Raw genomic sequence first — 23937 nt, 5'->3', positions numbered from 1 at the left:
ATATATACTTTGAATAAATGGAACAAAATACAGTGGTAGAATTCTTCAAGGAACTTGTCTTTTGGATCTAGAATCTATTAATATAAAAGACAAAAAAAGAAAACCACCTAGAAAAGTATGTAATTTTTTGGTTGATATTATCGTCAAAAACTAGGTTTTAAAAATGTTTAGTCTTTTAAGACGAAACCAAGTTCTGGGGGGCTCAGTCAGTTAAGTGTCTGATGCTTGATTTCAACTCAGGTCATGATCTCACGGTTGGTGGGACTGAGCTGTGCACTGGGCTCCATGTAGACAGCACGGAGCCTGCTTGGGAGTCTCTCGCCTTCTCTCTCTGCTCCTCCCCCTGCTCATGTGCATGCTCTCGCTCTCAAAATAATAAACTTTAAAAAAAAAAAAAAAGGGAAAGGCGTTCTGACGCCTGCTACAGCGTGGATGGCCCATGAAGACAGGATGCTAGTGAAACAAGCAAATCACAAAAGCACAAGCCCTGAGTCCACGTACAGAAGGAACGGTCACAGCGCTACTCGCAAACAGAAGGTAGAAAAAGGGGCAGGGGGTTCGCCGGGGCAGGGCGTTTACAGGGACGACGGTTCCATCCAGAAAGGCGAGGAAGCAAAGTGCAGTGATGGCTGCACAGCTGTGTGACCACACCTGCCACACTGAACCGCACGCTACAAATGGTTAAGACGGCAGGTTTTATATTACTGTGCATTTACCACAATAAAATACAGTACAAATCTTCTCCACCTGAAAATCAACAAACACAGTCACACGGATTAACTAGGACAAGTTCAAGGAAGCACACAGTGTAACTCCCTGTCACTGAATAAACTCCAGAGCAGAGTCCGGAGAAGCAGATGAAGCAAACCCACAGTCTCCCTGCTGGCACGTTAAGTCCTTCAAATGAAAACGTGATGTTAGAAGACTCTATACGGGGCACCTGGGGGCCTCAGTCGGTTGAGCGTCGACTTCGGCTCAGGTCATGATCTCACAGTTGGTGGGTTCGAGCCCTGCGTCGGGTTCTGTGCTGACAGCTCAGAACCTGGAGCCTCCTTCAGATTCTGTGACTCCCTCTCTCTGCCCCTCCCCTGCTCATATATGTCTCTCTCTGTCTCTCAATAATAAATAAAAATGTTAAAAAAAACTTTAAAGAAAAACTCTATGTCACAGTCTGTTAGAGTCTCTATTCCTTTCAAAACTTTTAAATTAAAAAGTTATAAGTGAAACCAGCTTCCCTTCCTCCCATTCCAGTCGCTATAAATTCAATTTAAGGAGATCTAAACCAGTGCTTGTGAAACCGGAGCAGGTATCAGAGCCGCTCGCAGGGCTGTGACACCGGGCAGCCGAGCTGCTCTCAGAAATCCCGATTCAGGAGAGAATCAGAACTTACCACTGTCAGAATTCACATTCTAAAGCAACTCTGTGTTAAAAGTAAAATGAAGATAAGAGTTTTCTCAATATTAACAGTATAAATGCTGCAATATAATCAATGATCTCTTAAATGAATTTCTTCTTAAAATCTGTACCTTGCATCTTTTAGCTCTGGACTTTATTTTTAAAACAGACACGGGGATTAAACTAGAAAAAATAAGAGAAACACATACCCCTGTAATCAGACCTATCTGATGTCACAGAATAACTTATTCATTAAGAGAGAAAGATATATAATAACCACCCTTTCAGGTTTAAGCCTGAAGAAATCTTTTTTAAAAAATTACAATACCATACTGGCAGAATCAACAATTTTTAAAAAGATTTTACGTTCTATAGGAAAACCCTGGAAATGACATTCTTTCACACTTGGTATTCATCACTATGGGAGAAAAGCCACTCAAAACACCAAGTAATACGTAAAGCAGGACACGTTTTTTAGTCAACTACACTGATTATACGCTTCAGTTCACTGAACATAAATTCTAGTTTACTCACAAAATATGATGTCAGATTCCTTCAAAACATGAGTTAAAGGGGTAAGGGCATTAAGGAGGACACTTGTTGGGGTGAGTACTGGGTGTTATATGTAAGTGATGAATTGCTAAATTCTATTCCTGAAATTATTATTACACTGTATTTTAACTAACTTGAATTTAAATTTTTTAAAAAAATACCAGGGGAAAAAAAAAACACCACTACCAACAAAAAACATGATTCAGGTAGAAGTAGCAAATACCTCCAACCAAAAGAGTATGATGCAATGTGTGACCTTTGGTCAAAATTTGCCTTACCAGAAGCAGACGTATCCAGGAACCAAGCACAGATTCCAAGATTCACTAATCCGACTTTGGACAAATCTGAGAGTGGACCACGTGCTCACGTTAAAGGACCGATGGGGCGACTCTTCGGAGGGGAAGTCACCTCCCCTGCAGATCGCTGCAAGGTGGAGAGACCAGGGAGGTGACAGTGAGCCCTCAGAGCACAGAGGGGCTTCCAGCAAGGAGAACTGAGTCTGACCAGTCATCAGAGTCAGCCAGGTGACAAGGAGGGAGGAAGGGATGCCAGACAGTCCGCAGAGACGCACAGCAGCCATGGAAAAGAACGGCCTGCTCAGGGAAGGCCAAGGAAGCCCCCATGACTCCAAGTGCAACAAACGTGGGGGGCTCGTGTGTGGCGAGGAGGCTGCCGGGAAATGCAGGAGCTGATGGCCACGGGCTCTGGGTACCCGGCTGATGAATTTGAGCCTCACCGTGAAGCTGTGGGGCAGCCACTTAAAGACCTCTAAACGCGAAGTGTGTTCGGAATTACAATTGGAGCCCCCCGCTGCGACCCCCTGGGCGGGAGCAGGTGGGTAAGAAGCGATGGGGAGCCCGGGTCCAGAGGCCCGGACAGGGCGTCAGGTGCTGTCGTCAGAAGAGGTGCCAACACGATCAGAGACGGGCAGATGCAGACATGCTTCGGGAGACATCCTGGACAGGGATGCTTCTGGTCATCACGGAGCCTGAGGGGTGGGGAGGGAAGGCCCCCTGCATCGCCCGAAGGCTCTGGTCTGAGAACAGGGCATGTGGTGACGGCACTGGTCAGAAGCAGGAGCTCACAGAGAAAGGCAGAGCTTCTGACAGTCTACTGGGATGTGTGTGTGTATGTGTGTGAGTGTGTGTGTGTGTGTGTGTGTGTGTGTGTGTGTGTGTGTTCGTTCTGTGGAGCTGTGTTCTTTGTGCAGGCAGGAGCAGGCAGTGGATTCTGTCTCGAATACGCTAAATTTGCGTGGCGTCAAATGGAGCGGTCCTAGCAGGCAGCTGGCTGGGAATCTGGAAGTTTCTGAGTGGGAGTCTGTACTGAAGATAAACTCTGAGATCTTCCCGTTTACAAGGTGACAGCTGAAGCCATGGGTTTAAATGAGGCTGCCCAGGAAGAGATGTCAGAGAGAGAGAACCAGAGAGTTCTCAAACAGCATCAACTAGCAATTAGAACACCGCGATCATTATGAAGGCCAGAAAACACAAGATAGCAGACGGAGTATCGTTAGAGGAGGGCTCCCTCTGTCCCCAAGAAGGCATGGAGGTGGGGAGAGAGAGGTACGATCGGCAGGCCAGACAGTTCCAGCCTCAGATCAAATACGCAAGACACTCACACACTGGCTGCTTATCAGTAACCCCAAGGACACTCTGAACAGTCTAGTGCAAAAATATGCACGAGAGCCAGGAAGCACACGGCAGATTTCTGAATGGAAAGGGGGCTCCGTACACATCAAGACACATAAAGCAGTTATTTTATATAGAGTAATAATGACATTTACATAACCTTTTCATTAAACAAAAAGACGAGTCCTCCTAACCTCAAACTGTGCCTTGCAAGAGAATCATAATGCAGCCTATGCCGTTTCAACATGAAATTGCTCCCCTAGAAATACACAAAACCGGTTCCCCCTCGTACGGGTCAAAGAAAGAATCACTTATGACACCAGGGGACCAAGGTCCTCTCTTCAGTGAAGCTGTCCGCGGGCACTTCTCCAAGCAGCCCGATGTCCCCAGCCAGGGTGCGAACGGAAGCAGCACCGCCGCCCCAGCCCCCCCGGCCCCCGCCGGACTCCACCAGGCACTGGCCGCTCATGCTGCCCCGAAACCCTCTCAGTCAGCCTTGCCCACGGATGAACTCCTCTCCCCTGCTTTCTGTGGGAACCGTGAGGACCAATCATAGAAAGACCCAGTTTCATTTGGGAAAGAACACTTTGCATCTTATTTGCGATTCAGCATTCCAGAGGCCGGGAGGCCGGATGGAGGCCACACCTGCTCCCATCTGCTCCCAGGAACAGTGAGGGCAGCCGAGTTAGGGGGACAGGACAGGACAGGGCGGCAAAGGGAAGGCAGAGCGTGGGAAGCAGGGAGACTGAAGACAGGAACCAGGAGCGGCGGCTGGTCTGGACCTGTTTTAGGCGATTGAGAAAGTCTGAACGTGGAGCCGGTATTTTCGTTAAGTGTGACAATGATGTGGTGGTTGTGCTGAAAAACTAAAAGGTCCTTATGTTACAGACCCTGCTGAAGTAGTTATGGGTGAGCTCACGAGATGCTGGAAACCTGCTTTAAATACATGGGGGGGGGGGCGTAATGTGAAAAACAGATGAAACAATAGTGGCAAAGCACTCCCCCCCTCCCCCACCAGAGCGGGTCGATGGCCCCTGGCACTGCCTGGACCCTTCATTCTCTCGACTTGTATAGGCTTGAAAACGTCCGTATTACAGTGTTTGGGGGGTTTTGTCTTGGTTTTTTGTGTTTTTACAAAAACAGGTAAATCAAAGAGGCAAGGGGCTGAGTCAGATCCTGCTTTATTTCTCCTTCAGAACCACAACTGTCTCCACCCTGGCACATTACAAATAATTCAGGATGCATGATGTGCTGGAGAGTGGGCGTAAGAGGAGGGAAAATGCCTAGTCCTATACAGAGTAGCGCGTAACGAGAATGTACTATAATTGTCCGTTTCCAAGACTAAGTAGGTCTAATTACACCCCAATTTGCATCAAGTGTGATAGGCCTCACGGAGTGGCACTCAAGAACCTCATAAATAAGACGGCCACCGCCTCCCCCAGTGAAGAAGACTGACCAGGATCTTAATTTACCATCAGAGGAACGGGACCCTTTCCCTCCATTCCCAGACGGACTGAACTGCTGAAAGTCAGCCGTCGGGAAACGTGCACACAGCTCGTTCCCCTCTGAGCAGAGACAGACGCTACCGCCCATCAGGCCGCCGGGAGACCTCGCGACACCTCGGTTAACGAAAGGATGGATTTCGGTATCACCTCGAGAAACTTGGGAAGTGGAGTCAGGGACACGAAAAGGCCGGGGGCTGAAACCCAGGGTGAGAGGAAGAAGCTGTGCTTCGAGAAGAAGGACGACAGAAGGCACGACAACACCTCAAACGAAAATCCTGCTCAAAACCCGACGTGCGCAAGACGCGGGTCAGAGGACAAGGCCAGAGAACACGGGGCAGGCGGCCCACGGTTTCCTCGGCTTCAGGAGGCGGCCAGCGGCCACGCGGCGGGCGAGAGGACAAAACAAGAATGCGTTCCAGCCGGACCCGTGCCCCTCTATCCCAACCGACCCAAGGAACAATCTGGAAGCGGTTGCCCGCGAGGCAGCTTGTGCGCCGGGCCACCTCTCGGATCGCTGCACACTTCACTCTCGGCCCCAAAAGGCCAAACTCGGGGCTCTCCTCACGCTGCGATCACACACGCAAAGCCCCCGGGGTCCCCACAGGTCTCCCCAGCTGTTTCGACAAAGGAAATCTGAATGGACGGGATAAAGCCTAAATAAAATGCAAACGCCTGTTTAATGTAAAAGAAATAAAAGATAAAATAAAACACACACATCCAGAGGCGTCACTTACTTACGGATGCAGTTCACCTCGTGCGCGGAGGCAGGCACGGGGCTGGATGTGAGCAAGGAAGAGGGGAGGACGTGGGGATTGCCGGGCCCTGCCCTCCCCGCCCTCCTCCCTGCAGGCTAACTCCAGCGCCTCCTCACCACAGCCTCACACTAGGGACCTGACCCGTCACCGAGCGGGTCTGCGGCAGGGCCCGTGAGCACCGAGCCCACGGCCAATCTCTCCCTCCTGATCATCTGTCTTAGCAGGAAGCCAGGAGGCACCTGGGGGAAGGAAAAAGGGACTAAAAACAAACAAAAACCAAAATGAAAGAAACACACACAAAACACGAGAGAGAAGAGCAAAAGTCAATCCTGTGGTGGTGGGCCATTTTGATTTTTTTTTTAATGTTTTTATTTACTTCTGAGAGAGAGAGACCTCATGAGCAGGGGAGCGGCAGAGAGAGAAGGAGACACAGAATTCGAAACAGGCTCCAGGCTCTGAGCTGTCAGCACAGAGCCCGACGTGGGGCTTGAACCCACGAACCGGGAGATCATGACCTGAGCTGAAGTCGGACGCTTAACCGACTGAGGCCCCCAGGCGCCCCGAGCTGGTGGGCCACCTAACCAATAGCTGCACACCGGCAAATAGCTTCTCTGTTCTTTCAACAGAAGCGCATCGCTCAATCCCCCAATAAGGGGTTTGTCCACAGGACTTTGTGGAATTTCGGAAGACGTAAAAACAAAAAACAAAAAAAGCATTAGCCAAATCCGTCACCACAGGGCTCTGCTCCCACGGGGGTACCGGCTCACTGAAGGAGCCCAGCACGTTACTGCGTGTCCGTGCAGGACACACAGACCTCATGTCTGAAAACAGTGACATTTCAGATCTGAGTTTCCACCCAACCCACTTCCCAAGTCCTCACTCAAGGCTCAAGTGCACACATGTCAGCTGATCAAGGGCCAGCTCGGAGACTGCTGTGCCCTTAGCGCCGACACCTGGGGGAACAAGGGAGCTAATACGCGGCCCTGAGGAGCCTTCGAGACAGCCGCATGCACCCTGAGAGTGAAAGAAACGCCCGTGACAAGGGGCAGCGGCCACCACTGATGGCCCTGACGCGGAATGGAGGAAGGGGAGACAGACGGGAGCGAGCGGCGCCCAGGGGCCTGGGGCAGCGGGCCGGGCCAGCGGGCCGCACGCTCCGAGGGCAGATGGGAAAGCAAGCGGCGAAGGTGAGGAAGGAAGCTGTCAAGAGAGTGTGAGGCCCGGAAAGACAGGGCGTGTGGCGACCCCAGGGCAGCACAGAACAGACTTCAACGTCCGTGTCTGTGTGTTTGTGAAGTAAGGTGAAACAGAGAGGGCGGGACACGAAGGGCCTCGTGAGAGAGCAAAGCAGTTTCGAGCGGGTGGGACAGGAAAGGGGTCCCTCAGGGGACGGCCGGGTGGACACAGCGTAGGACGCAGGGCGCCCTGCAGGCGTGAAAGACGGTGAGGAAAGAACAAATCACTTGGGTGGTGCAGGGGAGAAAGGGAAGGAAACGCGTGCCAGGGCACGATCAGGGGACACGGGTGTGGGGTGCGGGCGGCGGGCGCTGCGGGNTGGCAGGGTGCCTGGTGGGGCCTCTCCCATCACGCGCTCCAACGCGTCAAAACGACAGCTGTCCTCGGGGGAGGAGGGGCGCTGGCACAGAGCTGTCTGGGCCGCAGGCCTTCCTCCCTCACAGGGCCCTTGTCTCCTGCACGTCCCCTCGTTGGCTCTCCAGCTCCGTCACCCTTCCTCTGTATCACCCCCTAACGTCAGAGGAGGGGGAAAGCTGTCACTGAACACGTCTAAGTTTTAAAACTGTGTTTTAGGGGCGCCTGGGGGGCTCAGTCGGTTGAGCATCCCACTTTCGCTCAGGTCAGGATCTCGCGGTTCATGGGTTCGAGCCCCGCGTCGGGCTCTGTGCTGACTGCCAGCTCAGAGCCTGGAGCCTATTTTTCAGAGTCTGTATCTCCCTCTCTCTCTGACCCTCGCCTGCTCACACTGTCTCTCTCTCAGAAATAAATAAAACATTTAAAAAAAAGGTAAATAACAAAATAAAGTTGTTTTAGCTCAGAAATTTCCAAATGTAGCCCTCGCACATTAGCAGCTCCCTGCCCATCCCGAGCACCTTGCCTTTTCTGTGGGCCCCCTTTCAGCCTCCCTCCCCACGACCTGGGCAGAGGAACCCCAGGAAACGTGCTTGGCTGAGACTGGACACGTCCAAGGTGTGCTCGCAAACATGAACTTCAGAAAACACGGAGGGTCCGCACGGGGGTGGGCCGGAGGCCTCGCAGGATGCAAAGGACGGAAGGCGGGCAGCAGACCTCCACCCTGAGGCGTGCCTCGCGTCCCTCAGCCGCCAAGGTGCTACAAGTAGTCGTAGGTGACTCCTCAACTCAGGCCCTTAAAACACCACAACCACCCGCAGAAACCCCGCCTCCATTCTGCTTGGCTGCCATGTAATTCAAATGGGCTGAGAACGGGACTTCTCAAGGCTGCCCGATCCCGAAACAAACGATGCACATTCACTGAATCAATCAAGTGCAATTACCAGACCTGATACCCACCACGGAGCAACTTACACTAGTCAATGTCCTCGAAAACCACTTCCCCGAGGTACTGAATTACAGTAACGCTCTCGGTTAACAGACAAGAGCATCTGTCTCCCGGAGTGGCATCTTCCCCGCAGTCTGCTCCCCACGGGACCCCCGGGGAGCAGGGCTTGGATCCACCCCTCCATAACACAGGCCGACCACCTGCCCAACAGCCCCGTCGCCACCACGTGCTGTGGCTGCCGCAGCGCACGCTGTGGGGCTTGCTCTCGAAACCATTTCCCTTGAAGCTACAGGGAAATGTTCTTGCCTTAACTATACACCTCTCCCCTCGCTCTGAATGAGCTGCAAAGACTACGTCCACAGTAAGTCTGTTATACTCCTGTTTATCCTCGATGAAGAAAATGGTAAAAAAGGTAAATGAGGATTTTATGAAGTACAATTTCAACTTGCAAAGTGGCAAATGACACCAGACAGAAATTCACTAAAGACTTAAAACGTTCTAGCTTCTAACTCCCAAAGGAGAACATATTTCATTTTCAGATTAAAAAATATTTTCAGGGGCACCCTGGAGGGCTCAGTTGGTTGAGCGTCCAACTTCAGTTCAGGTTCATGAGTTCAAGCCCTGTGTCGGCTCGCTGCTGTCAGCGCACAGCCCACCTCTGCCCTCCTCCACTTGTGCTCTCCCCAAAAATAAATATTAAAAACTTTTTTTTTCAGGGCGCCTGAGTAGCTCAGTTGGTTGAGTGTCCAACTCTTGATTTCAGCTCAGGTCATGATCTCCCAGTGGGATCGGGCCCCGAATCAGCCTCTGTGATGGCGGGAAGGAGACCTCTTGGGATTCTCTCTCCTTCTCTCTGTCCCTTCATTGCTTGGGCACGTGCCCGCACACACTCTCTCTCTCAAAATAAACAAACTTAAAAGAATATCTATTCTGTCACAACTCAAAAGAAAATGATGTCTTGCCTCAAATAAAAGCAATTTAAAAATGTATTAATTTTAAAAGACTGGGAGGTTCAGAATTTGAATTTCAGATGCTCCTGTAAATCCATGCACAAACACGGGCAGGACAAACTTTACCATTTTGAAAACAGTAAAGTAAGGAAAACAAGGAAGTTGATCACTAGAAGGTCAAAACTCCTCGTTATTAATCTAGTACCTGCAGAAGGCACCAAAATACCTTTGCCCACACAATCAAGATTGCACGGAGCTTTTAAGATAGTACTTCATGTCTTAGACGACAGAATGCGCCCCTCGTGGCTCCTGGCCCTCCCACCCCAGCCCCCGGGNCTCTGCTGCTCCCCCCCCCAACCTCCCCCCCAGCTCCCCCAACTGAAAAGCGTCAGGCCACCACCCCTGGGCCAATAACCTACATCCTGGCTCCAGGGCAGAGATGACCAGATCAAGTCTGTCCAGAATCTGAACTAGGAAACGAGACCAGAATCGGTCACTTAGAAACCGAAAGAACACAACCAGAAATGCCACCAAGTGGAACTGGGGCCTGCGGGGTTTTGAATAGCTAAGAAAGCACGTGAGCTAGGTCACAGGGGAGGGAAAACCAAGAGCAAGCAAAGCAGCCAGCTGGTAGGAGAAAGGGGGCTCCCGCGTCGGCCGCAAGCAGAGCCCCACGGGGTGGAGTTCCAGGGACAAGTGCCGCGGACAGACCTTCCCCAGAGCTGCCCGGAACCGCCCTCCAATGCCATGTCCTGGGAGCTCAGCCCATCCAACTCGGGCTCCTGCATTTCTGGGCCGTTCACATCAGCCCCCGTGTGTCCCCATGAACAATGGCCTTTCTCAAGCTCTCTGGCGGGGGTCTGTGCTGCACACACAACCAGAAGCCAAAACGACACTCAGGACATGCAAACAGGAAACGAGCCCTTCTGATACGCCGTTCACACAAAATACTCAACAGTCCTGGTGTTTGAGGGACACACGGGGGCGCCTGGCTGGCTCTGTCAGCAGAGCATGAGACTCTTGACCTTGGGGCTGGGAGTTGGAGCTCCGTGTTGGGTGTAGAGAGGACGTAGAAACAAAATCTTGGGGGGAAAAAAAAGGAAATACAGAACCAGAAACACCACCCCCACACCCAAGGAAAAACCCCCAAGACCTCGTGCAGACCGAGGAGGGGCACAGGGAACGTTCTGCGGGTTCTGAGGGGACGGGTGGGAAGGTGCTGCCGGGTGAGGAGCGGGTCGCTCTTCCCCCAAAACCGATCGAAATGGACGCGAATACGTGACCATGTCACTGAATGTAAATTATACCTCAATCTACAAAACCACACTTCCTACATCTAAATCGTTTCCTTGAGAGGGCTTTGGGGGGTTACTTTTCAAGACTATACGGATCTGGATAAATCTCACAAAGAAGGCTGGGCAGAAACAACCAGATACAAAACCACCTGAGTTTCTAGTTAAATACAGAAAGGGAACAGCCAGCATTCATCGATGGTGCTCAAAGTGAGAGCAGCGGCCCACTTTGAGGTCGGGGCGAAGGGGGACTTCTGGCGGGGCTGGTGTGTTCTAGATCTTGATTGTGGTTCAGTTTGGCATTTTCATCCTGACAAAAGCACTTCCTGTACGTATGTTACGCCGTAACAGTAAGTGATACAGAAGCAAAGGGGAATGCCCCAGAACACTCTAAAAGTGACTGGAAAAAGGTTTGTTTTGTTTCGCACCTAGTGAAATGTTTGTTTTCAGCTAAACTCTTCAGATACATAACGAGGAAAATTACGACCTTAGTAACTCCATTTGTGGAATTTCTAATATGCCTCGGGAGTTCGATGTCAGGGGGAAAAGCTCATTCAGCAGAGTCATCAGAATAATCTAAATTAAACTCCACCCCCCAGTGCTCTGGTTATGTGCTCTTAACCAGAGCACTCTTCCAAGAGGAATGGGGGTGGGGGGGCGTGGAATCCACTCTCCACGCCCCTCTTCTACTTTAACAAAGAGAACAAAATCCGGAGGAAGTATTTACTCAGAATCCCACTTCTGAGGGGCAGAGGAGGATGGAGGGAGGAAGAGAAAACAATATCTTAGGCTCCAAGCTTAGCGCGGAACCCAACGCGGGGCTCAATCCCACGACCCTGGCATCGTGACCTGAGCCGAAGCCAAGAGCCAGACACTTCATCAACTGAGCCACCTGGGTGCCCTAACTCAAATTCACATATTAAGCTGAGGTGCAGTTTTAAAAAAATAACACGCCGGTTTTGATTTTCAGAGACTTACTGTTTAACAACAGTTCACAAACTCTAGCTGTGGCTCATCTGCATAAAACCAGAAGAAGTCAAAGTGGAGCGATGGATACAAAGGAGAAACAGCCGGTTACAGATCGTCAAATCGGACTACTTAAACGGGCCGAGGAGTAAATCAACATGTGAAGTACTTACAGCCATAATTAACTCAAAGGGGTGCTTGTACACCCTCACCGGTGACTGGTATTTCTGCACCATGACTGGAATTCGACAGCAATGCTCTCCCACCTGCAACACACAAATGTATGTGATTAAAAAAAAAAAAGAAAAGAAAAAGAAAAACAACCCGTGATACGGGGAAAATGTAAATCTGTGTTTACTCATCAAACCACAGCCCCGGCGTAGAAACAGACCTCAATAGGTCACATCATTGTCAACACACACAAATCAAAAGATGGCACAAAAGATGGTTACACGCGGAAGGAGAAGGTAATGAGACAGCAAGAGCAGGTGAAGGAAGGTCAAGTGTAATGAGGGTAATGAGGAAACCCCGTCTGGTCAGCCTCCGGGGCCTCTCCAGGGGGTGTCTGGGGGTCTAAGATCCCAGTCCTTTCAGGCCCCGAAATGGGATGCTCTGATTATTAGTTCCCCCATCATTTTCTCTTCTGCAACTTTTACAACAAGCCAAGTCAAAAGGGGGGCACTTCGGGATATTAAGTCTGGAGACGCACAAACATACCAATGGAAAAAAACACCGCCGTATCTCAAATGATGGGCAACTCGTCCAACGCTAGCTTTGAGGCTCAACTGTTCCTCCCTGTTTTCTAACTGCGTGACTACAATTTCAGAGATGTGTCTTCTAATGGCAGCCACACCAAGCACTCTGGCTAGAGGCTCCCCTGAAATCTCCAGCTACAGATAGCTGTGGGGTCTGTCGGTAATCAATTAAAGTGCTGGAGCCTACTTCTCAGGGGTACGGATTCCTACCCGGGCGGTATCAGCCTACTGCACTGTTGTGCAAAACACACTTATGCGGGGGCGGGGGGAGTCCTCTGCCTGACTTTACTTCCCTGCTTAAAAATGAGGAAAAAAAGAAACCCAAAGAGCCTACCTATCCTGCTGAGGCTAATCATTAAGAATGTTACTGCATGCTGGATACCGTGAGGGGATATTCCAAAGTACAAAATGGAATATCCTCAAGGAGCCCGAAGTCTAGCTGCAAAAGAAAAAAAAAAGATTACGGAAATGCATTTTATTTCGTTAGATTCCTATCTATATTATACACTGAAACAGGTCTGGAACTCTCTCCGGCATGTTTGTTTAGCTTATCTCTCCCAAGGAACAGGTTATGTCGGAAAACAGCACTGACAGTCTGAAGACTGCCACACAATTACTCCGGGTGACCTCGAGCACCTCCCCTGACTTCCCTCGTACTCGGTTTCACCCCTGTACAAGGAGGTTTTGAGTGAGATAATCCTGAAAGACGTCCAGCTGTCAAGTCATGACACTCAGAGCCCAACTTGGGAATTCTCCGCCTCGCTCCCCTCGCTCCCCTGGCAGCCCGCATTCATCTTCACTCTGGGGCTGGCGGGTCCCGGTGCGCTGGGACCGCGTTCCATTCTGGTTTTGCAAACCTGGCGGTGCTGGTGCACAATTTGCAAACTGGGAACACGGATTTCAGAGCAGCTCCCGGGGANGGATTCCACTGCCCGGCAGAACCCAAAGTGGCCACGCCGGGGAACCTGCGAATTCACGAGCTTCTGAACTCCTGCCAGTTCCCAGCTTCGGCTGCTCCGGTCCGGAGAAACCTCCTACGTGGGAATCCGGAGTTACGACGGCCAAGGGGCATCCCGNGTAAGGCGGCCCTTCCGGCTTTGCGGCTGCTCGGAGCCCGGGCCAGGCCGCTGCTGCGAGACCTGGCCGGCGCCGGAGGTCCGGTGCCTCCTCATTCTTTACGGACAGCTCAGGAGAGGCAGGCCTCCCCCTGCAGCGCCCTGACCGCGTTCCCGCCCAGTAATGCGGCGGAGGCGAGCGCCTGGGCTTGGGAGGGGCTGGGTGGAACCGAGCATCGTCTGGTCGACACGTCCTGGCCGCGCGATGGATGGAACGAACGCGGGGCCGGGTCGGCCCCTGGGGACCTGGAGGGCTGCATTCCGGCGGGACAGCCGCACGTCCAGCTGCAGCTTCAAAGCGCGAGGGTGATGCACGTGGAGACGCGGGTCCTTAAGGGGGTCGCAGGACTGGACCGGGGCACCGCGCACGTCCACCCACACGGCAACACACAGTTTCTCCGGCGGTGTCACTCCCGCGCCCTTTGCATTAGTCACCCTGGGTGGCTGCACATTGGATGCCGCCACTGCACAGAACATTTCCGGAGCTGCTTTGGAATTTCCTTCAGGGTCAGTTTAGCAGCCACCCAGAGCACCATTTATAACTTGATCACACCCTGTTTTTCTCTGACCATCATTTTCCAACTTGAGCACCCACACTGCTCACCCTACTCAGCTCCGATTGGCTTCGGGCCGTTTGTGAAAATCACATCCACCTTCAAAAGAGGTGCTCAGAAGGAAACATCCCAGGAATGATGAGCAGCACCGGGAGGAGTAAACAGCAGCACCTATGAAATGGGCTTGTCAAAGACTGACCTGATCTGATAAGCTGTAGGTGTAACCACCAATTTACTGGGAGTAGAGAACAGAGGAACGCGCCCAATGATACCGTGGGGGAAAGAATTGCCCAAGGATCAACTGTCGGAAACACTGCATGACAGACATATTATTTATCAAATACAGTCTACAGGAAAAAAGAGAGGAGGACCTAAAAGAGCCTGGGAGATCCCTGAGCCATACACTTAGGATTTGTAGGCTTTCGTGTCTATACAGTATACTTCAATTAAAACTTTTCAGAGAGGGGCACCTGGGTGGCTCAGTCACTCAGTTAAGGGTCCTCACCTTGATTTCGGCTCAGGTCATGATCTCACGGTTCGTGGGATCGAGCCCCAAGTCAGGCTCTCCTGCTTGGAATTCAGTCTCTCTCTCTCTCTCTTTCTCTGCCCCTCCCTCACGCACACTCCTGCTCACAGGTGCTCTCTCAACCATTAAAAGAAAAAAACTTTTCAGAAGAAAAAAAAAAAAAAACGGATCTGAGACATTGACCAGTTGCAAAATATGAACCTTGTTTCTGTCTTGATTTTCACCAATGAAATAAACTTATGAAACTGGGGAGTTGAAACACTCTGAACACGTAACGGTAACTAAAAAGTTAATTTGGTGTAATAGCTAACATTTTTCAAAGAAGCCCTACCTTTTAGGGATATACCCTGAAATCTTCTGCAGCAAAATGATGTAGTGTTGGAAATTACTTTCAAAATAACCTAGTTGGGGAGAGGAAGGAGTAAGGGCTTAGATGAAATAAGATGAGTCCCAAGTTGGCACTTGTCCACTGTATGATTCTGTCCTCTCTTGCACATTTTGAAATGACCGATGTTTGAGTTACCATCTTTGAAATGACCAATAACAAAACGTTTTTCACAAAGAAAAAGATGGCTTGTCACCACTGCGCCTGGCAAATCAAGACATAATTACAAAAGTGGTATTTTGAAGATGTCTCAAGCAATAGCAGCATCCTTGAGATACATGAAGAGACTCCCAGAAAAATACTTTGAAGCAAACCCTTGTTTAGATGTATCAATTATGGTAGGTCTGATTGTTTTCAACTCAGTTTTATTGGGCAAAAGTCCAAAAGCCACAAGAAATTCTACTGAGCTACATATTACAGAGTTAAATGAAAAGATCCAGTCTGTCTTTTATAGCACATGTACGCAGAGCCTTTACTATGTGACAGATACCGTGTGAAACATGATGAGTAAAGTTGGGAGGGGAAGCAGAGACGTGTGGGGGGTCAGATCTGGCTGCCGGTGACCAGGACCCCCAAGTAAAAGTGTCATGACAAAATAGCTTGTGTCCCTCACACGTGAAGGAAGTCCGAGGCTGGTATGGTGCCTCGTTCATTGCTATCAATTGCCGATGCCCCCAAAGGACCACCAGAATCACATGCTGATGACCCAAGGCGATTAGGTCACCTCCAGCAGGGAAGACCCTGTCTTAACCAGAGTCAGCTTGGAGAGACCCTAAGTGTGTCCGCTGGGAGCAGTTGGGGGGAGGTCAGATGACCATTTCAGAGTATGTGGGTCTCAGCGTAAGTGTTCAAGGCACGTCTCTGAAAGCTGCGACCAAGAAGGACTTGGGCAACTCTGTGATGTAGTTGCTGAGACCTGATGGGCACAATAAGCAGAAGGTCTTGAAGATTCGAGTCCTGCCGAGTAAATGGTTCTCTCATAAACAAGCTGTTTGCCCAGGTGAGCCATCTTTTGTCCGATGACATTATTTTTTCATGAGTTTCCTGAAGCAAACGGTGAAGCTGTTTATCGGTGTACAGTCTTATCTTCTCCGGGCAGGAATTTTCCAGACAAACAGTCCGTCATGTGGACACAGGAGTCCCAAGAGTTAGGCTGTGTGGGTGCAAGGGGCCTCATTTCTTTCTTTTTTTTCTTTTTTTTTTTCTAGGAGAGAGAGAGAGAGACAGCATGAGCAGGGGAGGGTCAGAGAGAGAGAGGGAGTCACAGACTGAAACAGGCTCCAGGCTCTGAGCTGGCAGTCAGCACAGAGCCTGACGCGGGGCTCGAACCCACAAACCACGAGATCATGACCTAAGCGAAAGTCGGACCCTTAACCGACTAAGCCACCCAGGCGCCCCAAGGGGCCTCATTTCTCATCAGCGGGGCCATCAGGTCCTTCCGTCTTGCTGCCTTGTCTTATCTCAGTGTTTCCTGCGCCCCCAGCCAGCAAGTAGGAGGAGGGGGGAGGGGATCAAACACCCCTCCTTGACGACACTCTGTGGATGTAATGTGTGTGTGCGCACGGTAGTGTGTGTGACAAGCAAGGCAAAGGGCAGACGGGTGGGATGGCGGGGCGCTAGTGGAGATGATACGACACATCCCCCAGTCACCTGCAACAGCATCCCTGCTCTCTTTGCTCAGGCTCAAAAGTTGTACCGTGAGAGAATTCCGAGACACCTGGAGTGAGTTCCCGGCCCCAGGAGCATTCTCATTAACAAGTTCCTCCCGTGTTGTCACCTCTCATTTGGTGGACGGAAGCCTTGGTGGGGGCCCTGGGACGGAAACCGAAGAGTTCCGAGTCTGGCATCCACAGAGAGACCCTCTGGTGCCTTTGGGTTGCTTAGCTGGGTGCCCACTAGGAGCTCGAATCTAAAGTGCCTGTTCCGTGTGGCCACCTCTGGCCAATGTGTCAAGATGTGGCATCCCTGGGCTGCTCACACCTATCTGGGCACTGACACTGTGGCTGTTACATCTTCCCCAATGGGATTCACCTGAGCTAGGGACACCGTCACTGTCCCTGTGGCCACGTCTTCTCCGTCGCTCTTAGTGCACCATTCCAAGGAGAGCATGGGAAGCTGGCGACACCGAGAGGTTTTGGGTGTGGTTTAAGGGGAGGGTCATTGCAGGGGAGACGCTGGGAGGCAAGTGACAGTCCCCGCTCAAATTTCAGCCTGCGGAGCCCAAGCTCGTCCCCACAACAGCCAAAGAAACAGGAAATAAGGTCTGAACGATCCCTTTGAATGTGACTAAGAGTCAGGGTCAATTAAGTACCCAGGCTGTGTGACAAGCCCAGTGGCTCTCATTCTCCAGTGGCCCGATCCACCGTGGCATTTTGTCCTTTACACGTTGGTCAGTCACAGGGACAGGTCAGCCCTCTTCATCGTCTGGAAGAGATTACTTTCTCCTTTGGTGGCAAAAGACAGCCTTGCAAACTATGACAGATTCTCCTGACAAGGGCCATCTGGCGAAGTTTGCAGCCTGGAGAAGTAGGGGGGAGGTAGGTCCCGCCACCCCACCCCCCAGGCACAATTTCCTGAGTGAGCTCTGGCAGTCAGCCAGTGGCCTTGCGCTAAAACCATTGCATCATTTCCAACCTGGGAAAACTTGAGGCCCGGAAGTCAGATCTGCAAAAGTTATCATCTGACCTTACCCATCTATAAAATATTCCCTTTCAATCTGGAGAGGGCAGAGCTCCTGTTTTCTTAATTGGCTTCGCCCGCCGAAGTCTCCCCCCTTCCAGGGCACTCTTAATGCTGCTGGCAGAATATCTGCTCTCAAAACCACAAACGCAAACTCACTCCTTCGCTCAAAAACTGCACTGACAACAGAAATCAATTTAAGCGTCGAAGCCTGCCGTCCAAGGTCTTCTGTAAATCTTGTCTCTGGCTTTCCTTTGTCCAGAATGATTTTATTTCCATCTCCACCCTGTCTGTTCACTTATTCATCCCTTTGTTAACTAGGCAAACATTTATTCTGCTCCTTAATATATTCAGACACCATCTCAAGCCCAGGAGTGTGGGAAGATACACTATATAAAAGCAGATTTTCTTTCCAGGTGCTCAGCCTACGGCATAGGACAGACGCAGAGGCAGCGAAGATGTAGCTGCTGACTTCTACAGCCCTCCCTGAAGCCTTTCTTGTCACCTGTTCTTTTTCTATATGCTTATGTGCTTGACACTTCCATTTAAGGCAAACTGTCTTCAGCGAGATTGTAAAAGAATTGGGTCGGGGCCCCTGGGAGGCTCGATCGGTTAAGTCCGATTCTAGACCTTGGCTCAGGTCATGATCTTCTGGTTCATGGTTTCGAGCCCCATGGTGTCGGGCTCTATGCTGACAGTGTGGACCCTGCTTGGGATTCTCTCTCCTTCTGTCTCTGCCCCTCCCCCACCCACTCACATGCACGCGCTCTCTCTCTCTCTCTCTCTCAAAATAAATACACTTAAAAAAAAGAATCAGGTGGGGTGCCTGGGTGGCTTAGTCGGTTAAGCGTCCGACTTTCACTTAGGTCATGATCTCGCGGTTCGTGGGTTCGAGCCCCGCGTCGGGCTCTATGCTGACTGCCAGCTCAGAGCCTGGAGCCTGATTCGGAGTCTGTATCTCCCTCTCTCTCTGACCCTCCCCTGCTCATGCTGTCTCTCTCTCTCCTAGAAATAAATAAAAAATATTTAAAAAAAAAAGAATCAGGTCTGTGTCTTATCAAATTGTAAGTTGCTTGGGTCCTAGGGCCATATGCACTCATTTTCTTCCACCTATCACGGCACCTGACGTTTTTCCAGAATCCTATTAAATATCAGTTGGGTTGAAGTCATGAGCCTTACGTTAAGTCTTTATTCTTTTTTAAAACATTTTTTTAATGTTTATTAATTTTTGAGAGACAGAGCACAAGCCGGGGAGTGCAGAGAGAGAGGGAGACACAGAATCCGAGGCAGGCTCCAGGCTCTGAGCTGTCAGCACAGAGCCCGACGCAGGGCTCAAACCCACGAACTATGAGATCGTGACCTGAGTACGAAGTCAGACGCCCAACTGACTGAGCCACCCAGGCGCCCCCCGGCCTTTATTCTGAGTGCATTAGACACGCATCTCCATCCCATGGACTGTGCCGAAACATCCGTGGGGCCGGTGTTCCCCCACCCCGGTCCCCGGTCTTTCTTCTGGGTCACCAGGCCAGGACATCTAGAGCCTAGGGTGGCAGCCCGGCTGAAGAGAATGGTTGCCCTGTGCCCTGGGAAGCAGAGCAAACCTCCATGAGATTTAGAACAAAGGATGACCTGAGGCCCTTCAGCTTCCGGCTCAGAGAAATAAAGTCTCTGAGTTGAAGAGAAATAAAAATAGCCAACCCAATCATACTTCTTTCTGCTTTGTTTGTTTCACAAAATATGGTCCTTGCTTCTCCGGCCCTGATGCAGCTGTGTGGCACTTTTTGGGTAGGCGAGATGGGGACTTGGCAAGTCGGCAGCGGGTCCCCAGGCTGCGCCTCTGCTGGTCACGGAAGCTGGAGGTGGGCTTGGCCTGGTAGGACCGATGGCGTGCTACCAGGGGACAGAGCAAAGGTCACACAACAAGGGACCCTAAGTCCCTAAGAAGCATAGCACCCGAAATCTGATCAATGAAGCATCTGTCCCAAGGCCAACTGTGGAAGGTTCCACTCTCAGTCTGTGGCCCAGAGCCCCTACCTTTCTGTGGGACACGGATAGGATGGCTGCTTCAGACCCTGAAATCTCCTGTCACCCCAAAGGCTTTTGAACACGGAGTGGGAGGGGGAAGTGTTCCCGTTCCATTCCTTATTTGGGGCGCCGCCCACAGCCAGGCCTCCTACAGCTCTGCTTCTAGAATGTTCTGTGGCCTCCCGCAGAGAACCACACATCTGCTCATTTCACACCTCGCTGAAAATCCCATCTCTCAGCCCTTCCCACCTTGGCAGTGCCTGATTGAACCACCTCTGTAGCCCAGAGCAGCTTTGAAGATCTTTCCCTTCCAAAGGGAGGAAAAAAAAATTTTTAATTGGATGTTGATGGGATTTGCTGTCAGAAAACGTTTCTCACAGGGTTTTCAAGCTTAGATAAGAAAATGTTTGTGAAAACCCTTTGTAAATGGTTAGGCTCTATGTAAAGGCTTCCCACGGCCTGACGTCTTACAGCCCTGCCTCCGAAATGTTCCGTAACCATAGATTATTATTACCTTGTCTACCCCTCTGGTCGGTTACTAGTACCATCCTCTATTTATTTAGACAAGCCATTCTTCATCTGAAATATCCCCCAAACAGAAAAATACTAAAGAGTGTAGATCAAAAGACCAGTGTTCACTTGAATGGCTGTGAGCACAGACCTGACCTCTTTCTTGGTAAACCGCCCTTGATAATTATAAGCTAGATAGGACTTGAAGGTGTCGGGGAATACAGGCAGAGAGGGTCACCTTGTTCTGCTGGGCACCGCGCTCCCGGCCACCCTCCAAGCCCAGAGAGCTCACTCCACTCTAAAGTGCTAACGTGTGAATGCATAACCGCCCCTAAAAGGGACTGTGTCTCCCGTCCCCGCCTCATGTGGTGGCGTCGGTCGGGTCCTGTGCTCCTGCCAAGGGGTGACCTACAGCCAGTTGCCTCCAGGATATTGTGGGGGGGGGGTTCTGCCGCTCCCCAGAAACCACACTGACGCAAAACCAAGAGCCTGTGTGACCTTCCTCCATACCCCCAGGGACAGAAGGTACGCCTTTGAACTTGACACAGCAGGGAAAGGAGACTTTTTACCACCAGGCTCAGGAAGCACCCAAAGCCTGAGGACAAAGGCGTCACTGTGCTTGGTGACCAAGCCTGACCTCGCTCAAAGGTTTGGCACGTGTATGGGGAGGAGAGCTTGAACCACAGGGCCACAGGCAGGGTCACAAAGGACTTGTCTGGGAACCAGCTTCTTAGCAGCTCAGAGAGTCTTTCAGGCCCCCCTGGGGTGCAGGCAGCCTGAGTTTATCCCATGCTCCAGGAAGACAACGTACATGGAGGCCTCATTGTTGAAACCCTGCAGAGGATTCAGAACTTTGGAGCCAGCGGACCGTGCCTCCCTTCCCATACGGCATCTAAACACGGTGCCCTCTTGAATTTAGTTAAATTAAGANACTGGGAACGTGCTAGACATTTCACACACATCCTCACTGATCCCCCTAAGGGCCCATTTTACAGAAGGGGACACCAAGGTACACACAGGGGTCAGCAACTTCCAGGGCAGAGACTCTGAACTCAACACTGACGCCAGTGCTCACAGGGGTATGTACGTTGCATTAACTTCTCTCTGTCTTGCTCTGTATTTTGTTCTTTCTTCCAGCTCCCCAGTTTCCAGATTTGCATGTCCAGGTGTCGCGGTGAACAGCCTGTCCCCCGTAAGCACAGAAGGCGTGTGAAATGCCAGGCAGTGTCCACTTGGCCATGCATCAGCACCTGATGGGCGTAGACGCCCATGCGCCCTTGGACATTCTGCTGAGCGTTGGCTGAGCCAAGAACATCTCTGACCTTCAAGAATTTCCATCAGGGCCCCAAGGAGCCGTTTGAGCTGCCTTGACTTATAAATCCTTTAACTAACAAGTGGTAACCTGTGTGGCTTTTTAATGTTCCATTTATTCTTCTAACCATCTCTGGTTACGAGATTTATAATCATGGAGCTTCTGAGTGCCTAGCACAGGACATAATGGAGGGAAGACACACTCCAGCTGGGGATGAAGTTCAAGTTTCAGAAGGCTCAGCGAGAGTAACAGGAAGAGTTTTCTTTTTCCTTCTTTCTTTATTTTATTTTATTTTTTTTAGTAATCTCTACGCCCAGCATGGGGCTCGAACTCACAGCCCCGAGATCAAGAGCCGCATGCATAGCAGGCCCAGCAACATACTTCCACCAGAGCCCTCAACGCTGGGTCCAACCACACAAGGGTAATTTTAAGCTTATAAAAATTAATGTATTTATTTATTTTATCATTATTCTTCATTTTATTTTTTAATTTTTTTTAATTCATTTATTTATTTTTGAGAGAGAGAGAAGGAGTGTGAGTAGAGCAGGGGAGGGGCAGAGAGAGAAGGAGACAGAATGTGAAGCAGGCTCCAGGCTCTGAGCTGTCAGATGCGGGGCTTGAACCCACAAACAGAGCCCGATGCGGGGCTCGAACCCACGAACTGTGTGAGATGATGACCTGAGCCGAAATTGGACACTTAACGAACTGAGCCACCCAGGTGCCCCTATTATTGTTCATTTTTGAGAGAGAGAGCATGTGTGTGAGCAGGGGAGAGAGGCGGAGAGAGAGAGAAAGGACCTTAAGCAGGCTCCATGCCCAGAGCAGAGCCCGACGCAGGGCTCGATGCCATCACCCTGGGATCATGACCTGAGCTGCAATCAAGAGTCGGACACTCAACCAACTGGACCACCCAGGTGCCCCAGTAATTTTTTAAATTATAAAACAATACCTGCACAGTACACTGTCTACAAGGCACCCATTTCCCCGTGTCTTCACCCCTAACGCCCTGACTTGCTTCAGCCATTGGCCCCCTGTCCACGGTCCGGGGCCCCAGGGCAAGCTGGGCGCTGCGCTGGCTCCAGCAGGCAGGCCAGGCGGGTGCAAGGCGACCCTTCTCCCCGGGGCCGATTCAGGAGTGAGCATGTCACCCAGCTCTGACCAATGAGACCTGCAGGGGGGTGTGCCAGGGAGTTCTGGAAAGGTTCCTGCGCTCTGAAAAAAGGAGACACCGAAACAGCAGTCCCCGATTTCTGTGTCTGGCACTGCGCGCCTGCGCGGGTTCCTGGCGCTGCTACGGTGGGGCGGCGGGGCCGTGTGCAGAAGGGGAGCCAGCGTTGGGTGGAGAGGGTGCCGGGGCCACAGGGAGGAGGTGGAAGGAGCAGGGGGAGTCTTTGGTGACACGTCCTTGCCATGCGTGAGGCCCTCCTCCTTCCGCTAGACACCCAGTCCTGTGGGCCCATCAGGGTCCACACTGGGCGATCCAGTTTGACAAAGGGTGTTCTGTTCCTCGTAGCTAAAAGCTGCCTGAGCACATGCTTGATTTAGAAGCATGTTTAGAGGCAGAAACACATGCGGAAGAAAATAAAAATCACCTATGACGCCACCGTGTCATAATAACCAGGATTTTTGCCTCTGTGCTTCCCCATCGCCCTTTGGCGGTGCTAATTGTGATGTGTAATTACATAAGGGCTACACTCGCTCCCTGTAAAAAATTCCAACGATGCAGTTCAGTTGCCAAATGCAGAAAGGAGTGAGCTGCCGTAACCCCTTCCTCTCCGTGGCGGACCCTTTGCGGTGTGTTCCGGGCAGGAGCAGCTCCTGACTGATGAAGACCCACAGAGTCTGTTGAGCCCAAAGGTAAACTGCAGGGTGCCTCAGACGGTGGGGGGAGAGGGGGTGCGGTGGGGGAAAGGGGGCTCAGAGAAGGGGAAGCTGAGAAGAGGAGATGGAAGGGGCCAAGGAGGGTGGGCATGGGGAGCTTTCACTCCCCTCTGTGAGCAGGGCTGGCCTGGGCGGGGTGACAGGGTGGAGAGATCCTAGGCTTAGAGCAAAAGGATCTGCATTCGCATTTCTGAGTCACATACCGAAGGCTGTGTGGCCCTGGGCGGGACCCGTCCCCCTCTGAGATGAGTAGCTCATCTGTAAAACAGGAATAAAAACACCTAACGGAGCCCCTGTAAGGGCTGGAGCTGATGCCCACAGTGGGGCCACTATTCAACATACTTGTCAATTTCCCATATCTCTTCCTAGACTNCCTTTTCTCAACCACCCTTTCCCCAGCCCTCTGCTGTCCTTGCTCCATCTGTATCAGCCCGGAGTTCTGTATTTATTAAATTTTTTTTTATTTTTATTTTTTTAGTGTTTATTTTTGAGAGAGAGAGAAAGAGAGAGAGAGCGAGCGAGCTGGGGGAGGGGCGGACAGAGGGAGACACAGAATCTGAAGCAGGTTCCAGGCTCTGAACTAGCTGTCATCACAGAGCCCGACGCCGGGGGG

The 23937-nt window shown here is 51.2% G+C and overlaps 1 protein-coding gene across 1 annotated transcript in view; it reads right to left on the bottom strand.

Moving 5' to 3' along the window:
• The window catches only part of SEC14L1 (SEC14 like lipid binding 1), a 51458-nt gene extending 38235 nt beyond the window's left edge, over positions 1 to 13223 (bottom strand). Inside the window, exons 1-2 of the mRNA XM_077756262.1 lie at positions 12672 to 13223; positions 11756 to 11848 (exon numbers count right to left, since the gene is read on the bottom strand). Of these exons, the coding sequence (XP_077612388.1) occupies positions 11756 to 11818 (63 nt within the window). The 5' untranslated portion in view covers positions 11819 to 11848; positions 12672 to 13223. The remainder of the gene's footprint in view (positions 1 to 11755; positions 11849 to 12671) is intronic.
• Positions 13224 to 23937: the final 10714 nt, after the last annotated feature.

This window comes from Crocuta crocuta, unplaced genomic scaffold (genome assembly GCF_008692635.1).
Source record: "Crocuta crocuta isolate KB4526 unplaced genomic scaffold, BGI_CrCroc_1.0 scaffold50, whole genome shotgun sequence".
NCBI lineage: Eukaryota > Metazoa > Chordata > Mammalia > Carnivora > Hyaenidae > Crocuta > Crocuta crocuta.
The sequence above is the reverse complement of the archived record's forward strand: the minus strand, read 5'-3'. Positions and strand labels throughout refer to the sequence as shown.